This window comes from Diplotaxodon limnothrissa, linkage group LG11 (assembly GCF_057381915.1).
Source record: "Diplotaxodon limnothrissa isolate DT_005_m linkage group LG11, D_limnothrissa_male_GT1.1, whole genome shotgun sequence".
NCBI classification, from domain to species: domain Eukaryota; kingdom Metazoa; phylum Chordata; class Actinopteri; order Cichliformes; family Cichlidae; genus Diplotaxodon; species Diplotaxodon limnothrissa.
In genome coordinates, this window is record NC_140606.1 from 18815292 (window position 1) to 18832718 (window position 17427).

Consider the following 17427-nt stretch of genomic DNA (forward strand, 5'->3'; position numbering starts at 1 on the left):
AGCCCATCCACAGAGCCCCCGCATTGGGAGGACTCTGCTGACGTCACTGGGGGAGTTCACCGAAGGGGCGGGATTGCAGAGATGTATGTGTGTGTGAGCGTGTGCAGGTGTGCGTGCGCTCGCTTCTGGAAAGAATGAGGTAGGATAGGTGGGACATGAGGGGGTAATTTTAGCTACAAATTCGGGTTGTACACCTTTCTTCTTTGCACGTGTTCGTGTATTTTCTAGAGGAAAAAAAGGCATTCTGTCATTTACAACTGTAAAAGCAACTGTAACACCTGTGATTTACACAAACTAAATTAGTAACAATTTGGAGCTTAATAATAAGATTTGTTTGTATTTATTCCACAAAATGGGACGTCTCCACCTCCTTTACCTGTTAAATGTATATGCTATAGTGTACAAAAGAGGGGGGAAAGACACAGAAGGAGATTATGTAACATCCTATAAAGCAATTCAGTGCAGACAAAGAATGCCAACTGCAATTTCTATTCAAATAAAGTGTGTCAGTGTAGCCTACTTGTAGCTAAAAAGGCCTCAGGACAAACTCTCACAGGCAACAGGAATCCAATCATAAGCTACCAAAACATCCTCCTATGACATGTGAGCAGGGTGTAGCTCAACCTACGCAGCAGCAGCACACAAATTCCTGTGGACATGCACACTGCCTTACATGTGTTGCTCAATGTATAAAATAACAACATATGTCGAAACTTGTCGAGGAACTGGAAGATTAGTTCCAACTCAAAAACAAAGTATTCTGTGTTACTGTACATTTATGTACAGCCACTCCTTCATTTCTCTATATTTTGTTTGGAAAATTGGAAACAGGTCCACTGATTTTCTGGATAGAGTATATAAACAAAAAACAAACAAACAAACCAAAAAACAGATTTAGTACCTGTCTAAGAAGTTACGCCGATATTTTCTTTGGATGTTGGCTGCGTCCTGTTCTGTGTCACAAGCATCCCACACCGCTTCAGTGTGGAGGCCAATCTATAACTGATAGTCTTCCTCTGTGCATCTTTCTCTTTTACTGCATTGGCTCTGTGTTTGGGGTCATTGTCATGCTGAAAAATGAAGCTGTAGCTAATTGGACATTTTAAAAGATGTTGTTGTGTGGTGGACCAAAATCTGATGGCCCTGCTTTCATAATTCCATCAATTCTGACAAGATCTCCACCACCACAAATGTAGCCCCAAAGCATGACAGAAGCCTCCACTGTGTTATACAGATGGCTGTAAACACTCACTGCTGTACAGCTCTCCTGGCTCCTCAGTAAACACCAATAATACAAACCAAAAATGTAAAATTTGGATTAATCACTCTGTCAGACCTGTTGCCACTGATTTTCAGTCCAGTCCTTGTGCAATTTGGCATACCTCGGCTATTTCTCCCTGTTCCTTCAGTCCAGCCTTCTGGGATTTCCTTACCTGGATGATTGAGCATGCACCAAGACAAAAGAGAAACGTGGCGAAATTGAACAATAGACAAGAACTTCTGGGTTATGGTGTAATATGGCATAACCCACAATGAACGGATCACTTCTATGGTCTATAATAAACTGAAATTACATTAAATATGCAGTGTACTAGAGTCAGGGTAGAGCATCTTTCTTCCTGCCCTCCACTCAGTCAGAGTCTTGGTGGCTGTGGCCTGGCAGCACCAACTGCTGCCAACACTGTTTACATGTGATGGTATTATTCTTCCTTGCGTACCACTTCATTTTTGCCACTGTTCTTCTCCCCCTGCCCTTTTCTCTTATGATAATGCTGGGCGGTGTAAAGCACATCCATGAACCCATCACAGGTTGGTGAGGTACAAGAGAATGGGAGGAGGCAGGAAAGGGCAGGCAGCTGGGTAGGTTTCTTTCAGAGGTAACAAGGAAATGGAACCACTTGGGAGCTTAATCTGTTTCAGTTGGGCCATCCCTGCAGAACAAAGGCAGAACAACCACACAACTGAAATACTTTTGTAATAGCCTCCTTCTCTCTTGATAAGGTAAATAATCTATCAAGTTCTCGACTGCTTTCATTTAATTGTTTAAGATAAGAGATAAGATAAGATAAGATAGAACTTTATTAATCCCTCGGGTGGGTTCCTCTGGGAAATTCGATTTCCAAAAAAGCACAGCACCGACAGAAGTTACAGAGTTACAGAATATTATATATATATATATACACACACACACACACACACACACACATATATAATTACAGAGACAAATATAAATAAAATATACAAAGGGGATAAATAGAATAAATAGGAATAAAAATAAAAATACAAGTGAATTGCACATTTCAAGTATTGAGTCTATTGCACTGTGACTATTTACAAAAAGTATTGCACAAGGTATTGCACAGTGAGGTGAAGAGGCACTACAGCTTAGTTGTTCCCCCCTCCTTTGTCCTCCTGTTTCCCCTCCCTCTCCCCTCCAGAGAGGAGTTAAACAGTTTGATGGCGTGTGGGACAAATTACTTAACTATTTCTGTGTGGGTGTATGCGACAGGTCGGGGTTCTTATCACCAACAAAAGCTGTAAACTTAAAATACAGGGTTAAGTAAAAAATGTAGGCCCCCATATTCTTCTTCATATTTTCCAAAGCCATCCAGTGGGCCGATTGAGACCCCCAGGCCTTATGTTTGTCACCACTAATAATAATTTTGCACCCAATGCTTTATATGAGCTAGTAGCCCCCCACTCAGCCAGAGTCATGGCAGCTGTGGCTTGGCAGTACCAAATGCCAAATTACTGCTGGTGTGTGGTAGAGTCCCCCTCTGCTGACACTGTTTACACATGATTTTATTAGTCTTCCTTACATAACTGTCACTATATTTCTCCTTCTGTCTTTTCCTCTTATAATAGTGCTGGGTGGTGTAAGGCACATCCACCAGCCAAGCAGCTGCAGGTGGGTGAGGAACCATAGGAACCCTTCATACTCAAGGCAGGGATTTTTTTTCGTAGGGTCTTCCAGATTTCTGGCATCCTTGCAGAGTGGATCAGAGGGACAACAAAAGTGTTGCAGCTCCTCTCTCCATCCTATGCCTCAGTCAACTGCTTGAGCATGACTTCCTCACCGTCCTCATCTCTGCTTTGGTGATGTAGCTTGTCACATCTGCTTCTGTAGGGCACATGTGACTTGTTTCCTTGCTTCTGTGGGCTTAGCTGCCCTGAGTCATTGCAGGTCGCTGTCATGCCACAAAAAGATGTAGCTGGTGACTTGGGCCATGAAACCAGAGTAGAGAGCGTGGGAATCAGTTGGGCATCCAGTAGCAAATCTCCTAGTAACATTTGTTACCCAAGCAGCTGTATACCGGGGCTCACCTGCCAGCTTCCTCACAATCTTCTTGGCGAAGTCCATTTTGATAGCCTGTCCAAACAGGGATGTGATGGAGGCCTTCACTTTATCCAGCCTGCTGAGGACATCTTGGGCATATACCTGCATCAGTCAATGATATTTAGGTCCTGCAGGCAGTGAGAAACTGAATTTGCTTCTCAAGCCAGCTTTTAGCATGCTCTTCCTCCAGTTGCTTTTTTTTGGCTGCTTCTGTTTCCCAACCTACGCTGATGCATGAAGAACACAACCTGGATGTCACATCCCAGCTTGTACAGTATGTCAGAAGACATGGGAAGTGGAATTGCGATGGCCAACATCTAGCTGGGAAATGATGGTGTGGCTCCAGCTGATCATCTTTTGTTTGCAGCTCCTACAGGCAAGATATTCTGAAGCCAAGTAATAAGAGTTGCCGATATCAACTATGAGCTTGATCTACTAATGTAGTCCAGCAGATATAAGATCTGACTTGCAACAGTCTGGATGTGGACAGTACAGCCTCACACGCCACAGCGTCCTATCCATCCAAAGGAACAGGGGCTGGCCAAAGTACTGCTCCAGTGCAGGCAGAGCACTTGAAGTCAGTGAATAGTTGGGTTGCGGTCACGTGGTTCTGATGACGTGCGGAGGCAGCGCGATTTTTGAGTGGAGGGCGGAAGTAAACATGGAGGACACTGTGGAGAGTCAGGAGAGCAGCTATTGTGCAACTTTAGACCCCGTTTCTCGGGAGAGATATAAACAGATAGTTAAAAAATATATCGGACGTGATCCGTATTCTTTGAAAATGTCCGAATACACCACAGAAGTAAAGGATTTGCCTACTATCGAGGCTGTGGATATCACCAACTACTTGGTCCTCCAGACTTCTTACTACACTAGGCAGCAAATGAAAGCTTTCAAGAGTCTGGAGGCGTACAATTTTTTTGTCAGCGGGTGGGTCCACAACCTTGGAACAAAACGTCTCCGTGATGGATACAGTTTGGTGTTTGCAAGGGTGAGTGTTTGTTCTTATATTGCTTTATCTTAAACACGCTAACAGTTAGCGGTAGCGGCTTTAACGTCAACAAACATGCCACATCCTTAGGACTTCGTTAGAGTGACAGTTGTTTGTTTCAAGGTAAACCATTCTCAGCGGTCTAACGAGACACCTCTGAAGACTTGGGTAATTGCAAAGGAGGATGGAGAAGTGATTGCAGCTCATTGCAATTGTATGGCAGGGTTAGTAGCCTAATTAAGTAGGATGTTATTGCAATGAGAACACACACACACACACACACACACACACACATACGCATAGGGCACTGCTAGCATTTTGCAGGTGTACTTCAGTAGTAGTGGGGAGAGAGTGTTTTCTTTTAGCTAAGAATTCATCAGCTAAGAATTTGTGTGATTGCCTTAGATCCCTCAATGACACTCAGATGCATTTTTCAGATAGAGGGTAGAACTATTCAGTCATGTCATCACCTAGATAATGATTTCTCTATAGGCTGTTGAGAAAGAGTTAATGAATAAACATGTTACTTCAAATAAAGTGCCATTGCACATTAGTATTAGTAAGCTATGCATCATCAAAATGTACTGTAAATATTGCATTTCATGTTAAAAAGATTATGTGCTCTATTTCCAGACTATCAGAATCATGCTCGCACGTTGGAGCTGTTCTTTTTGCAGTTGAAGCTGGGGTGAAAATGAGAGCGACATGCACATCAGAGCAGTGCAAGTGGCTGATGCCATCTCATGTTAAAAAGGTAAGCCAAAAAGCAAAATGTAGGATAAAGAATGTTATATTGGGACTTCATGTGACAGTAGGATAAAATATCTTCCCCTATACTGCTACCTTGTCGTGGTGGGGAAGCTTGAGTGCCTCAATGACCCTGTAGGCTATACCGGCGGGGGCTTCAAGCTCCTGGTAGATCTAATCAAGCCGGGCAGGTTGCAGGTGAGGGGTCAGACAAAAGGCAGTACTTTAATAAATGAAGAGTTCTATTCCAAAACGCTATAACAGCATTTAAAAGCCATTTCCTTTTTCATGACTAACATAACCATGACTGCAGAACCGTATACTGTATATCACACCCTTCTCATGCATGCCTCAACACCCTAGCACTTGTTTTCTGCGCACACACACACCTGACTGCAGCACTTTATATATTCACATTTCTCATGCATTCCTCAATACTCACAACTCCTCACACCACATTTTCATCAACATGGAACTGCTTACTTTCCACTCCTTTTATACCCAGCACATGGCACCTCCATCCCCACCCAACATACACACACACACTTCACTGCCAACCAACCACTATACCCAGCCTAAAACACACATACTCACTCCACTGCCATCACTGTTCAATTTCGAATATTTTTGGAAACGAATATATAGCGTTTTGGAAAAGAGCTTTTTAAATTTTAATGATCTTCTTTGGCTTAATTTTTCCAGATTCCTGCTTGCCCAGTAACTCTGATTGACTTCTCTTCAGCAAAGTCAAAAAAACGAAAGCTTGAGTGTTCCATTGATGGCTGCACAAGTACACAAAAGGTTGGGAAATCACTTCCATGCCCAAGAGTGCAGAGAGATTCAGAGACATACTGTAGGTTTTTTGAGAGTTTAAGCAAAAACTGTCCAAGGAGTGCAGCACTGATGTCTAGGGAACCTTACCACAAAGAATTTGTCCCCCAGTCTAGCATGCTTCCTAAAACTGTGCCTGAGTACAGAACACCAGAGACACTGCAGCTCAAGTTCTTAAGACCAACCCCCAGCAACCATCAAAGAGCTTGATCAAGGCCATATGCTATCCAGAGGCATATAGGTTCACCACAGCTGCTACAAGGTATTTAGGGTTTGATGTAGGGTAAGGCAGAGTTAAGATTTGGGGTATGAAACTGTCCATAACTGTAACTAAAAAAGTGTTATGAAGATGGAGGTTAGTTATAGGCTTATACGGCTAGGGTTATACAGGGTAAGAACTAAGTATAGTTTAGGGTAATGGCATATTGTATAATACATCACTTTACTGTTTTACACATCCAATACTAAGTAATAATTTCCTTTTCATGTTTGGCATGTGTACTGTTTATAGTTATGGATGCAAACATGAAGCACAAGCCAGAGGAGCATATGAGAAGCTTATGAGCCAGGAGCATGCAGGCTTCTCATGTATGGACAGCGGTCTCTGGCTGAACCCCAAGTGGCCATACATGGGGTCCTCCCCTGATGGGATAGTCACTTGTGACTGTCATGGAACTGGCATCTGCGAGATTAAGGTATTGACTCTGTTGTAGTCAAGGCCATAGGTGTGACATCTTTCCATAAGAATCAGTGAACTGAGTAAAAATGCAGGAAATACCTTTTCTAATTTCTAATCTATTGTTCAATTAAGATAAGATGAGGCTTTATTGTCTGTGTCAAATAGACATTTGTTTTGGGCAATGAGAGATTATGATAACACAGACCACACCCATCATCTTTGCTTCTTCACTGTTTCATCAGATAAATCTTGATTGTTGTTCTCATCACTGTGATTTTAGTGCCCACACTCTCAGAAAGATGCGGTCAACCTGCGCATGCGTGCTGGGGAGAAGGGCTTCTGCCTCATCAGTGACGGGGATAATGTCACACTGGACCCAACTCATGACTACTATTACCAAATTCAGGCACAGCTTCACATTGCAAATGCAGAGTACTGTGACTTTGTTGTGTGGAACCGCAATGACATATTTGTTGAAAGGATTTTGCCTGACCTTGAGTTTTGGGATGATGCGATTCCTAAAGTTGAGTGTTTTTTTTAGAAACAGTATACTCCCAGAAATACTGGGACAGCAAGTTACAAACATACATGTGTAATGTGATAAAAGGACGACAACATAATGACATTTTGAATATTGTTATGACCTGATGGTAGTCATTATGAGTTCTGGCTATTGTATTTGCTCTGACGTAGCATTAGAGCACAAATTGTCATTTAATTTTATTGTACATTTAATTGTGTCATTTAAGTGTTGTGTAACACTACACAATGATTAAATGCTATTGAGGCAGCATAATAATACATTGGTGGTTTATTTACAAGATTAGACTTTTAAACAAATAAACAAAATAGATTGCAATCCATCTCACAGTATAATACTGTACAAACTGCCAGCACAATATGACAGTTGGAGAAAAATATTTCATTTGAAAACATTTACAGACTAATCAGGAGTCAGGACTTAGGTACTACTATTACTCTACCCTGTTCTACTTATCACCAGAGCCAAGCAGCAGATACTGGACACTACTCTTCCTCTCCACCCCCTTCTGTGAGCCGTGACAGTGACAAGACATTTAATTTTTTTTAACTGATTGATTACCACCCACCCCCCTTACTCCAGTGGGACAACAGACTCGGAGAGATTTGATAAGGCACAACAAATTACCCCAATCTTGTCGATCAATGCATGTGTCTCACCTGGCTTTGTGGACATGTTCTCTATTGGCATAGCCCTGCTCTGCAGAATTTGATATTTCCTCCTGACTAAATCTATGACTCGCTCAACATGGATACGCAAATTGGCTATTTTCCTTGTCTCTGCCACTTCATAGGCTGACAGCTGTTTTCTCCCTTTAGTGAATGCCGGTGTCTGTAGTGAAGCACAGTAAAACCCCACATTATCGCCAATATTGAACCCACGATCTGCAAGGACAATATCTCCAGGTAACAAGTTCTTTAGGAGGCCACTCTCTATTGTGATCTGCTTATCGCTAACTCTCCCTCCCCAGGCAGAAGATATGTAAGTGACGTAGCCTTGGGGGGCAACACCAATCAAAAATTTTACAGTGTGATGGTGCTTGTAGTTGGACCAAGTTTGAGCTTGTGCAAGAAGATTAGATGGTCTCTCAATAAAGACTTCAAAGCAATCAACAATCACAGCCACTTTACATCCAAATGCCTGTCTGAAACTCAGTGGCATCGTAGCTTGAAGAACATGTCGCTCTGGCCACTCAATTAGGAACTCTAACCTTTTATGAAGTATGTCAATTACTTTATGCCAAACTCTAGAAGCAGTGGACAGAGAAATATTGAACCTGAAAGCTAAATCTTTCAGGGGCAGATTTAGTCTCAGCCTCAGCAAAACTAGTATGAATTGTTCAAATTTGGACAACAAAGACATAGGTCCCGAGGTGATATAGGGCTCGCACAGTTCAAAAATCTGAATTAAAACTAAGAAGTTGGGGAGCCCTGTGTAGAACTTTGTCTTGTCTTCATTTTTTTCAAAAGCCTCCTGGCTGAACTGTGTGTCCAGAGCCTTGCTCCGAAGATCAACCAGCTCTGCTGTGTTCTGTCTCAAAACATCCTCCATCTTCTCGATGTCATCCATCGTCAGCTCTGTCTGGCATCCAGCATCCGCACAGCCTGCAATATAACAGTGGGGGAGCATAATCAACATAATAGAGGCAACCTCAATTTTTACTCATTTTCACTGTAGGAGTTTTTTAGTGGGCAATTAGAATCTGGTGTAATGTGTTTAATTCACTATGTTAATTTAATGTAATTATTTTTTTTAATCAACAAAAAAACATGTTGCGTCTAAACAAAAAATATATTTATATGTTTCTCACCACAGAAACCTTACATTACGGATATCTTTACTTATCTGTGAAAGGAGACTGTCTGGAATCTGGCAATATAAGAACCATAGCAGTGTACAAAAACCTGTGGTGTGTGCCTGACGGTAATAAGTGCCACTTTTTCTTTTTTTCTGAATAAAATGGTATGGATTTACTCTGTGATTAAAAAATCACAAACATGTAATATGTAACTTGAACCATAATCATTACAGATAATGGCATCTTTTTCTCTTTGACATGATTCTTGTTTGTTTTACATCTCAGCACAATATCTTACCTGGATAAGTGAATGTCTCATTCACACTGAAGTCTTCTGGTTGTGGATTCTCAGCTGGAAGCTGCAGTTCGGGGTTCTCCACTGTCACTAGGCTCAAATCCGGGCTCTCAGCCGTCTGTTGCATATCCAAAATCGCCTCTGCACATCGATGCTGTTCTGCCTTAAGCTTCATTCTTTTCTCTCGTTTGAGAACTGATTCCGATCTGGGTTTTCGTTCGTAGCCGAGATTGACCGTCGGAGCCCAGTCCTCCGACTCTTCGTCATCCAAAGCACTTGGGCAGCCTATAGTCCCAATCAAGTCAATATTAGACTACTAACTTAAAAGCACTAAGTAAACGAGAATTTAACGACAACCTAATGCTAATAAGTTCGTTTGCAAACATAACATTACCTCTGACGAAGTGGTCGCTGCAGACACGGGCATTGGCAGACTCTGCTCCTCCCGACTGTAAACGTAAATTTAAAATCCATTTTTTCCTACGTTTTTCGGTTAGAATTTTCCATTTTTCTCCTCTTCGTTGGGCTATTTTTGGTACCCTAAAATACCGTTTATCAGTTTCTCTGGTCGACCTACTGGAGCATCCGTAAACACAACAGGACATAGGCATTTTGCGTACTGTCTGTCTGTGATTTTGCGCTTATCTTTTTCACTTCCGACCGCCAGTCAAATTTCGCGCTTTACGTCGACGTCACGTCTACGTCAAATGAAACCTAGCTATTGCACATTCTGTCTACCTTTGTGTGGTCCACCTCTGATTGATTAAAGCGCAACCACTTGTACAAGGTTTTGGAAATCCACCTCTGGTCAATATCTGGTAAGGCGTGGATCCAGCCAGCAGGAAGGAAAATTCTCTATTAAACCGATAACAGAGAATAAAAGTACAATAATCTTTTAACTTATATTTTGTGTGTGTGAGAGAGGAACCACATACCTAGCATAATCCAGTACATTTTCAGCCAGTCTGAAGCTTATGGCCCCTGAAGATTCCAAACTGCAGAAGATGGTGTTCATTATCAGGGTCCCCCACCTTGACAGAACAGCCATCCTTGCTGACTCTTTTACCTTCTCAGGTGAGAGAGCTCAGGCCCATGGGCTTTTCTCGGCTTTGACTGTCATGGCCTCTTCTGTGTCAAAGAGACTGGCACAGCCGTCCCCTCTCCTTCTTCTAAATCTAGGATCCATTCTGTTTCAAAAAAGGACAAAAAAACTCGGTCAGTCTCTGATGGGCAATTAATTGTGCTACTCTTACTTTATTTGCTCATGTCCCAATGTGCAAACTAGTATGTTAAACAAACCGTGTAGTATTTAACATTATCAGGGTTGCATATGATAGCTTGCTACATAATAGCTTGTCGCACAATGCTGTATATTAGCTAATAGAATATGAATTAGAATTTGCTCACAACTCTCCTAACTTTAATTTACTTTATTAAAAATAGCTGGGTTAAGTATATATAAACTTTGATTAGCCTTCAGGATGATTATTATTATTATGTTATAAACTTCGACTTACTGTCTTCATGGCAGTCAGAATTTCACTGAAGTTAAGGGGTGGATCCTGGAGACAGTCTTGACAACAGTGATTCCAAAAAGTTGATTCTGTTCATCTGGATGTGGCGTTTTCAGTGGGAGAAACGTTTTGTCACTCATTCAAGTGACTTCTTCTGTCACGATCCTGGGTCTTATGACCCAGTGTTTTGAGTTTTAGTTCATTTTGATGTTTATAGTTTATGTTTAAGCCCTTCAGGTTTTCAAGTTCATTTGTTATCATGCCTAAGTGTTTCTAGTTATTATTTCCCCCTCGTGTTTCCAACTATGGTAAATCTCCCCTGCTCTTCATGTGTTTCATGTCTGTGTCTTACATTGTCAAGTTCGGGTTGTCATGTCTAGTTTTAGTGTTTCCTGTTTTATTCTGACAGTGTCATGTGTTCTTTGTTCATTGTATTTAGCTTTCCTCTCCTGGTCCTGTCATTAGGTTTATGTCAGTCAGCTGTTCCCCCATGTGTCTCCACTTCCCCTGATCACCTCATGTATGTATTTAAGCCCTTTGTTTTCTGCATGCCATGTTCAGGTCGTCTGCTCATCCATGTCTCATCTCCAGGTACCCATGTCAGTTCACTATGGTTAAGGTTTTCAGAATCAGAATACTTTATTGATCCCTGGGGGAAATTATTTTTTGTTACAGTGCTCCATTTTAAACCAACATTAAGACAAGACAGACAATACGCTAACTAAGAATAGTACAATATATACATATATATACATACATACATACATAAGTCACTTATAAATAAATATTTGGAAAAGAAACATGTGTAGTTGTAGCAGCAAACAGTGTGTTAAGTGGATGCGTTGTACAGGGAGATGGCCACAGGCAGGAATGATTTCCTGTGTCGTTCAGTGGTGCTTTTCGGTAATCTCAGTCTCTCACTGAACGAGCTCCTGTGACTGACCAGCATGTCATGGAGTGGGTGGGAGGTGTTATCCAACATTGTCTTTATCTTGGACAGCATCCGCCTCTCCGACACCACCTTGAGGGAGTCCAGCTCCATCCCCACAACATTGCTGGCCTTACGGATCAGTTTATTAAGTCTGTTGGCATCTGCGACCCTCAGCCTGCTCCCCCAGCATGCAACAGCATAGAGGATCGCACTGGCCACCACAGACTCATAGAAAATCCTCAGCATTTTCTGGCAGATGTTGAAGGACCTCAGTCGCCTCAAAAAATAGAGACGACTCTGGCCCTTCCTGTAAAGTGCTGTGGTGTTTTTAGCCCAGTCCAGTTTATTGTCAATGTGTACTCCAAGGTATTTATAGTCCTCCACAATGTCAACACTGACCCCCTGGATTGAAACAGGGGTCAAGTGTTTCCTGGTCTTCCTGAAGTCCACGATCAGTTCCTTGGTCTTTGCCACGTTGAGCTGCAGATGATTCTGCTCACACCACGTGACAAAGGAGTCGACCACAGCCCGGTACTCTGTCTCATCATCCCTGCTGATGCATCCAACCACCGCAGAGTCATCAGAAAACTTCTGAAGATGGCAGGTCTCTGTGCAGTGGCTGAAGTCTGTGGTGTAGAGGGTGAAGAGGAAGGGGGAGAGGACAGTCCCCTGTGGCGCCCCTGTGTTGCTAATCACCTTGTCAGACACACACTGTGGGAGACGTACATATTGTGGTCTTCCTGTCAGGTAATCAACAATCCAGGACACCAGAGAAGCATCCACCTGCATCGCTGCTAACTTATCACCCAGGAGGGTCGGCCTGATGGTGTTGAAAGCACTGGAAAAGTCAAAAAACATGACCCTCACAGTGCTCGCCGGCTGGTCCAGATGGGTGTAGATACAATTGAGCAGGTAGATGATGGCGTCCTCAGTTCCGAGACGAGGCTGATAAGCGAACTGAAGGGGATCCAGATGTGGTCTTACTATGGGTCGCAGCTGGTCCAGGATGAGCCTTTCCAGGGTCTTCATGATGTGGGAGGTCAGTGCCACGGGCCTATAATCCTGGGGGCCACTGGGACGTGGCGTCTTTGGTACAGGGACGAGGCATGATGTCTTCCACATCACCGGGACCCTCTGCAGACTCAGACTCAGCATAAACAGTTTATGAAAGACTCCACACAGCTGGGGGGCACAGGTCTTGAGGACAAGGGGACTCACTCCGTCTGGTCCAGCAGACTTGCCTGAGTGAAGTCTCCTCATTTGCATCTCAACCTGGTATTGAGTGAAGGTGATGGGTGGGGGAGGGGTGTCAGGAATCTCACAGGAGGCAACATGTGAAGAGAGAGGCTGGCACAGTGGTGTGGCTCTGGATTCCAGGCTGACTGCAGGTGAGGTTGTGGGGGTGGGAGCAGACACTGTGGTGTCGAATCTATTGAAAAACAGATTCAACTCGTCGGCTCTATTCTCACCTCCCTCAGCTCCCCTGCTGTTGGTTGGCCTGAATCCAGTGATGGTCTTCATGCCCCTCCACACCTCTCTCATGCTGTTCTGCTGGAGTTTCCACTCCAGCTTCCTCCTGTAATTGTCCTTAGCCTCTCTGATCTTGTCCTTTAGTAACACCTGGACCTTCCTCACCTCCTCTTTGTTGCCCCCTCTGAAAGCCCTCTTCTTGTTGTTGAGGAGGGCTTTGATGTCCTTAGTCACCCACGGCTTGTTATTTGGGTAACAATGAACAGTCTGAGCTGGAACAATGGAGTCGGTGCAGAAAGTTATGTAGTCTGTGATACACTCAGTAAGCCCATTGATGTCCTCGGCGTGAGGCTCACAGAGTGTTTCCCAGTCGGTCACCTCGAAACAGCCCTGTAGTTCCGCTATTGCCTCCTCTGACCACCTCCTGACAGTCCTGGTGGTCACAGGTTCCCTCCTCACAATTGGCACATAGCGGGGGGTGAGGTGAATCAGGTTATGATCTGACCTACCAAGTGGGGGGAGGGAGGAGGAGCTGTATGCATCCTTGACGTTAGCATACAGTAAGTCTAAAGTTTTCTCTCCCCTGGTGGGACAGTCCACATATTGTTTGAATGTTGGTAGTGTATTGTCCAGTGATACATGGTTGAAGTCACCCGAGATCACAATAAAGGCACTCGGGTGCTGAGTCTGTAGCCGAGCTATGGCAGAGTGGATAGTGTCACATGCAGCTGTGGGGTTAGCAGAGGGGGGAACATAAACAGCCACCAAGATGACGTGAGAGAATTCCCTGGGTAAATAATACGGCCTGAGTCCAACAGCACACAGTTCAGTGTCCGGGCAACAAATCCTTTCTTTGATTGTTATGTTGGCAGGGTTACACCACCGGTTGTTAACTAAAACAGCAAGCCCCCCTCCTTTACGCTTACCGCTAGCGATGCTGTCCCTGTCCGCCCGAACAGTGTGGAAGCCTTCCACGGAAGCATTCTCATCGGGAATGACCTGGTGCAGCCATGATTCGGTGAAACACATCAGGCTACACTCTCGGTATTCCCTCTGACTCCGTACCAGTGCTGAGAGCTCGTCGATTTTACTTGCCAACGATCGCACATTTCCCATCACGATAGACGGCAGACACGGTTTAAACCTCCTCCTCGCTTCGAGCCTCCGCTGTCTCACCGTCACCTTTTTTCTTCTCTTCTGTCCTTGACCTCTGCATCCCCGATGTGTTTTCCTCCAAATTTCAGCTGGTACTTCTGCGGGCACTTCTGCGGGCCTGGCCAGCGAGCCGGCCGGCATCAGGGCGATCAGCTGATCTCTGGAGTAAACAGTCCGTGCGTGTAGGAGATGTGCCGCGGTCCCGTTCCATGATAAAAGTAACAGTTCCACGGCCACCAGAAGAACAAAAACTCTCTCAATCCACATGATTGAGTAAGAGATAGAAAACGGAGGAAAATACAAGTCAGAAAAAAAAAGAATACGTAAGAAAAAAGAGCTAAACTAAGAGAAAAGCAGGAGCGACTGTAACAGGCTGCACGGTTTTCATGTTTTGTTATTAGTTCACCCAGTTTAGGTTATTGTTTAGTTTTCACCGATGCCCTATTATTTTGTACCCTCGTTGCTAGTCTCAATAAACGGCTTGTTTTGTTAATCCACACCACGTTTTGGTCTGCGTTTGAGTCCTCCTCTGCAACACATACGGTCTGCCCCAGCCAGACCGTGACATCTTCAGGCTCAGCTGACTGCAGGTCTTATGAGCCCCTGAAACGAGACCCAGGAAGTGGTTATAGAAAGAGGGTGATAGACAATGCTATTGACCGAACCTCATACCACAGGTTATACCCAGAGGAATCTACACCAAGTCTGTATGGTTTACCGAAGATACATAAACATGGTGCACCTTTAACCCTTGGTAGTACCTAAAAAACGTACCCCTTATGAGGTCCTAGAGCCAAAAATCGACCACGCCATAAAAAGTGCTATAAAAAGATTATACATTAATATTTTATTCCACTTTAAATTAGCCAATCTTTCAGACCTACTTCTCCTTGAAATATTCATGTCAAGTTTTAATTACATTTCGCGGATTTTAACCCTTTATATCCCGGTTTTGTCACATGAGCGCACGGCCGTTTTTGGCGAAAAAAATGAAAAAATGAAATATTTTCCATAAAATACATTTGAAAGTTATATTTTATTGTACTTTTAATTAGGCCTTTGGGTGGACCAAAGATTGATACCAACAGTCATTTCGATCGCCTTTTATTTTTTTTGCAGGAGCGCATTTCATAAAATGCACACACTATCGGTCCCAATCGACCACGCCCAAAAAAGTGCTATAAAAAATTTATATATTAATATTTTATTCCACTTTAAATTAGCCAATCTTTTAGACCTACTTCTCCTTGAAATATTCATGTCAAGTTTTAATTACATTTCGCGGATTTTAACCCTTTATATCCCGGTTTCGTCACATGAGCGCACTGCTTTTTTGCCCCAAAAAACATAAAACTTGAATATTTTCCAAAAAAACCATTTGAGGTAATATTCAATTGTTATTATAATTAGGCCTTTAGATGGACTAAAGATCAGCACCAAAATTAATTTCGATCAACTTACAATTTTCTTTTCCGAAGCGAATTATGTCCTCCAGGCGGTCCCTCGTCGTTGTCTAACCCGGGATCCATGCCTCCTCCCGGGTAACGTGCAGACGATTGCTCCGGTCATGTTTCGTCGGACGCCTTTCACCAGCACACACGTCGATACCACGTGACAACAAATACGTCATTTCCGGTTGAGTCAAAAAAAAAATTCCCGCTTGAGTGACCCTGGGACTGAGACATCGCTCCAGACGATCGGCGGGGGAATCCTGTTTTCCAAGCCGCGATCGAATCCTGATTTCCGGGTAGTGTTTTACGGCGGCTCGCTGATTTCGAGCCCCGGGTCAAATGTGAAGCAAGGGAGCCACCCGGTGGCCAAATAAAAAAATTACAATTCTAAGGCCTTGAGTCCAGAATGAAAACGAAACCTAAGCCATCACACAGATATTAACGGTAATAATTGTGCAGTGAAAAATAGCGAAAAATAGCGTTTATAAAGGGTTTCAATGGGGCGATTTATGGCTCTAGGACCTCATGTGGATGGCGGTTTTTAGCTTAGCCACCTTAAGCTAATCGAATAAACGGAGACGGCAATTCTAAAGAAAAATGAAAAAAAAAAGGGTTGGAAGGTTTGGCTATATTCTATTCAACACAGTGAAAATGGCCTAATATTAAAAAACGCTGTGGATGATAAATGGCCGTAGGTACTACCAAGGGTTAAGACCAATTGTCTCTATGATCAACTTCCTTACCTATAACATGTTAAAGAAAAAACACCAAGTCATTGGTTAATAAATAACCAATATTTATTAAATTAATAAATAATAATATTTAATATTATTAATAAATCTTTAAAAGCCTGTTGTAATAGTATGCTCAGGTAGTGATGGATATTTGTAGCTGGTAAAACAACATTGGCACCTTTCCAGCAACTTTTTATCCACATTTCACCTTTATTAGTTTTAACTGCCGATTTAGAAGGCGGGACTAGTCTGTGTGGTTAGATACAGATTGGTTAATTTAGGTGAGCTAGCGAAAGATGGTGAAGATAAACCATTAATATTAGTTTACCTTTGGGAGTGTAGTTACCTGGTTTATTGCTGTGGTGGGCACTCTGTGACGAAATGTAACTAGTGTTTCTTTCTGTATTGTCATTAGCCTGTTCTTATGGAAGAGGATTTGGACCACTAGAAAGACAAAAAAGTAGCCACGTCTTTCTTTTTTGTTTCTTTTCCAGAATTATGACTTTAATCTCCGAATTCTGACTTTTTTCCTCAAAATTCTAATCTCAGAAATTTGAGATCAATCTCATAATTCTCAGAATTAATCTCAGAATTTGTGTCTTTTTCTTAGAATTCTGAGATTAAAGTCAGAATTTTGGCTTTTTTCTTGGAATTTTTACTTTTTTTCAGAATTCTAATCTCAGAATTAATCTCTTTTTATCCACATTTCACCTTTATTTCACCTTAATCACCAAAGTGATACATTAGTTTTAGCTGCCGATTTAGAAGGCGGGACTAGTCTGTGTGGTTAGACACAGATTGGTTAATTTAGGTGAGCTAGCGAAAGATGGTGAAAATAAACCATTAATATTAGTTTGCCTTTGGGAGTGTAGTTACCTGGTTTATTGCTGTGGTGGGCACTCTGTGACGAAATGTAACTAGTGTTTCTGTCTGATTAGCCTGTTCTTATGGAA

General features: G+C 42.8%; 1 protein-coding gene and 1 pseudogene across 1 annotated transcript; one reads left to right on the top strand and one right to left on the bottom strand.

Moving 5' to 3' along the window:
* Positions 1-3998: 3998 nt before the first annotated feature.
* LOC146622588 (uncharacterized) lies at positions 3999-7194 on the top strand (annotated as a pseudogene).
* Positions 7195-7378: 184 nt separating this feature from the next.
* LOC146622589 (uncharacterized) lies at positions 7379-9927 on the bottom strand. Its single transcript, XM_085365261.1, has 3 exons — positions 9614-9927; positions 9223-9504; positions 7379-8730 (listed from the first exon to the last, which is right to left on the bottom strand). Exons 1-3 carry the CDS (start codon positions 9828-9830, stop codon positions 7700-7702), a joined length of 1530 nt encoding a protein of 509 aa, XP_085221387.1. The 5' UTR covers positions 9831-9927; the 3' UTR covers positions 7379-7699.
* Between the last annotated feature and the right edge of the window lie 7500 nt (positions 9928-17427).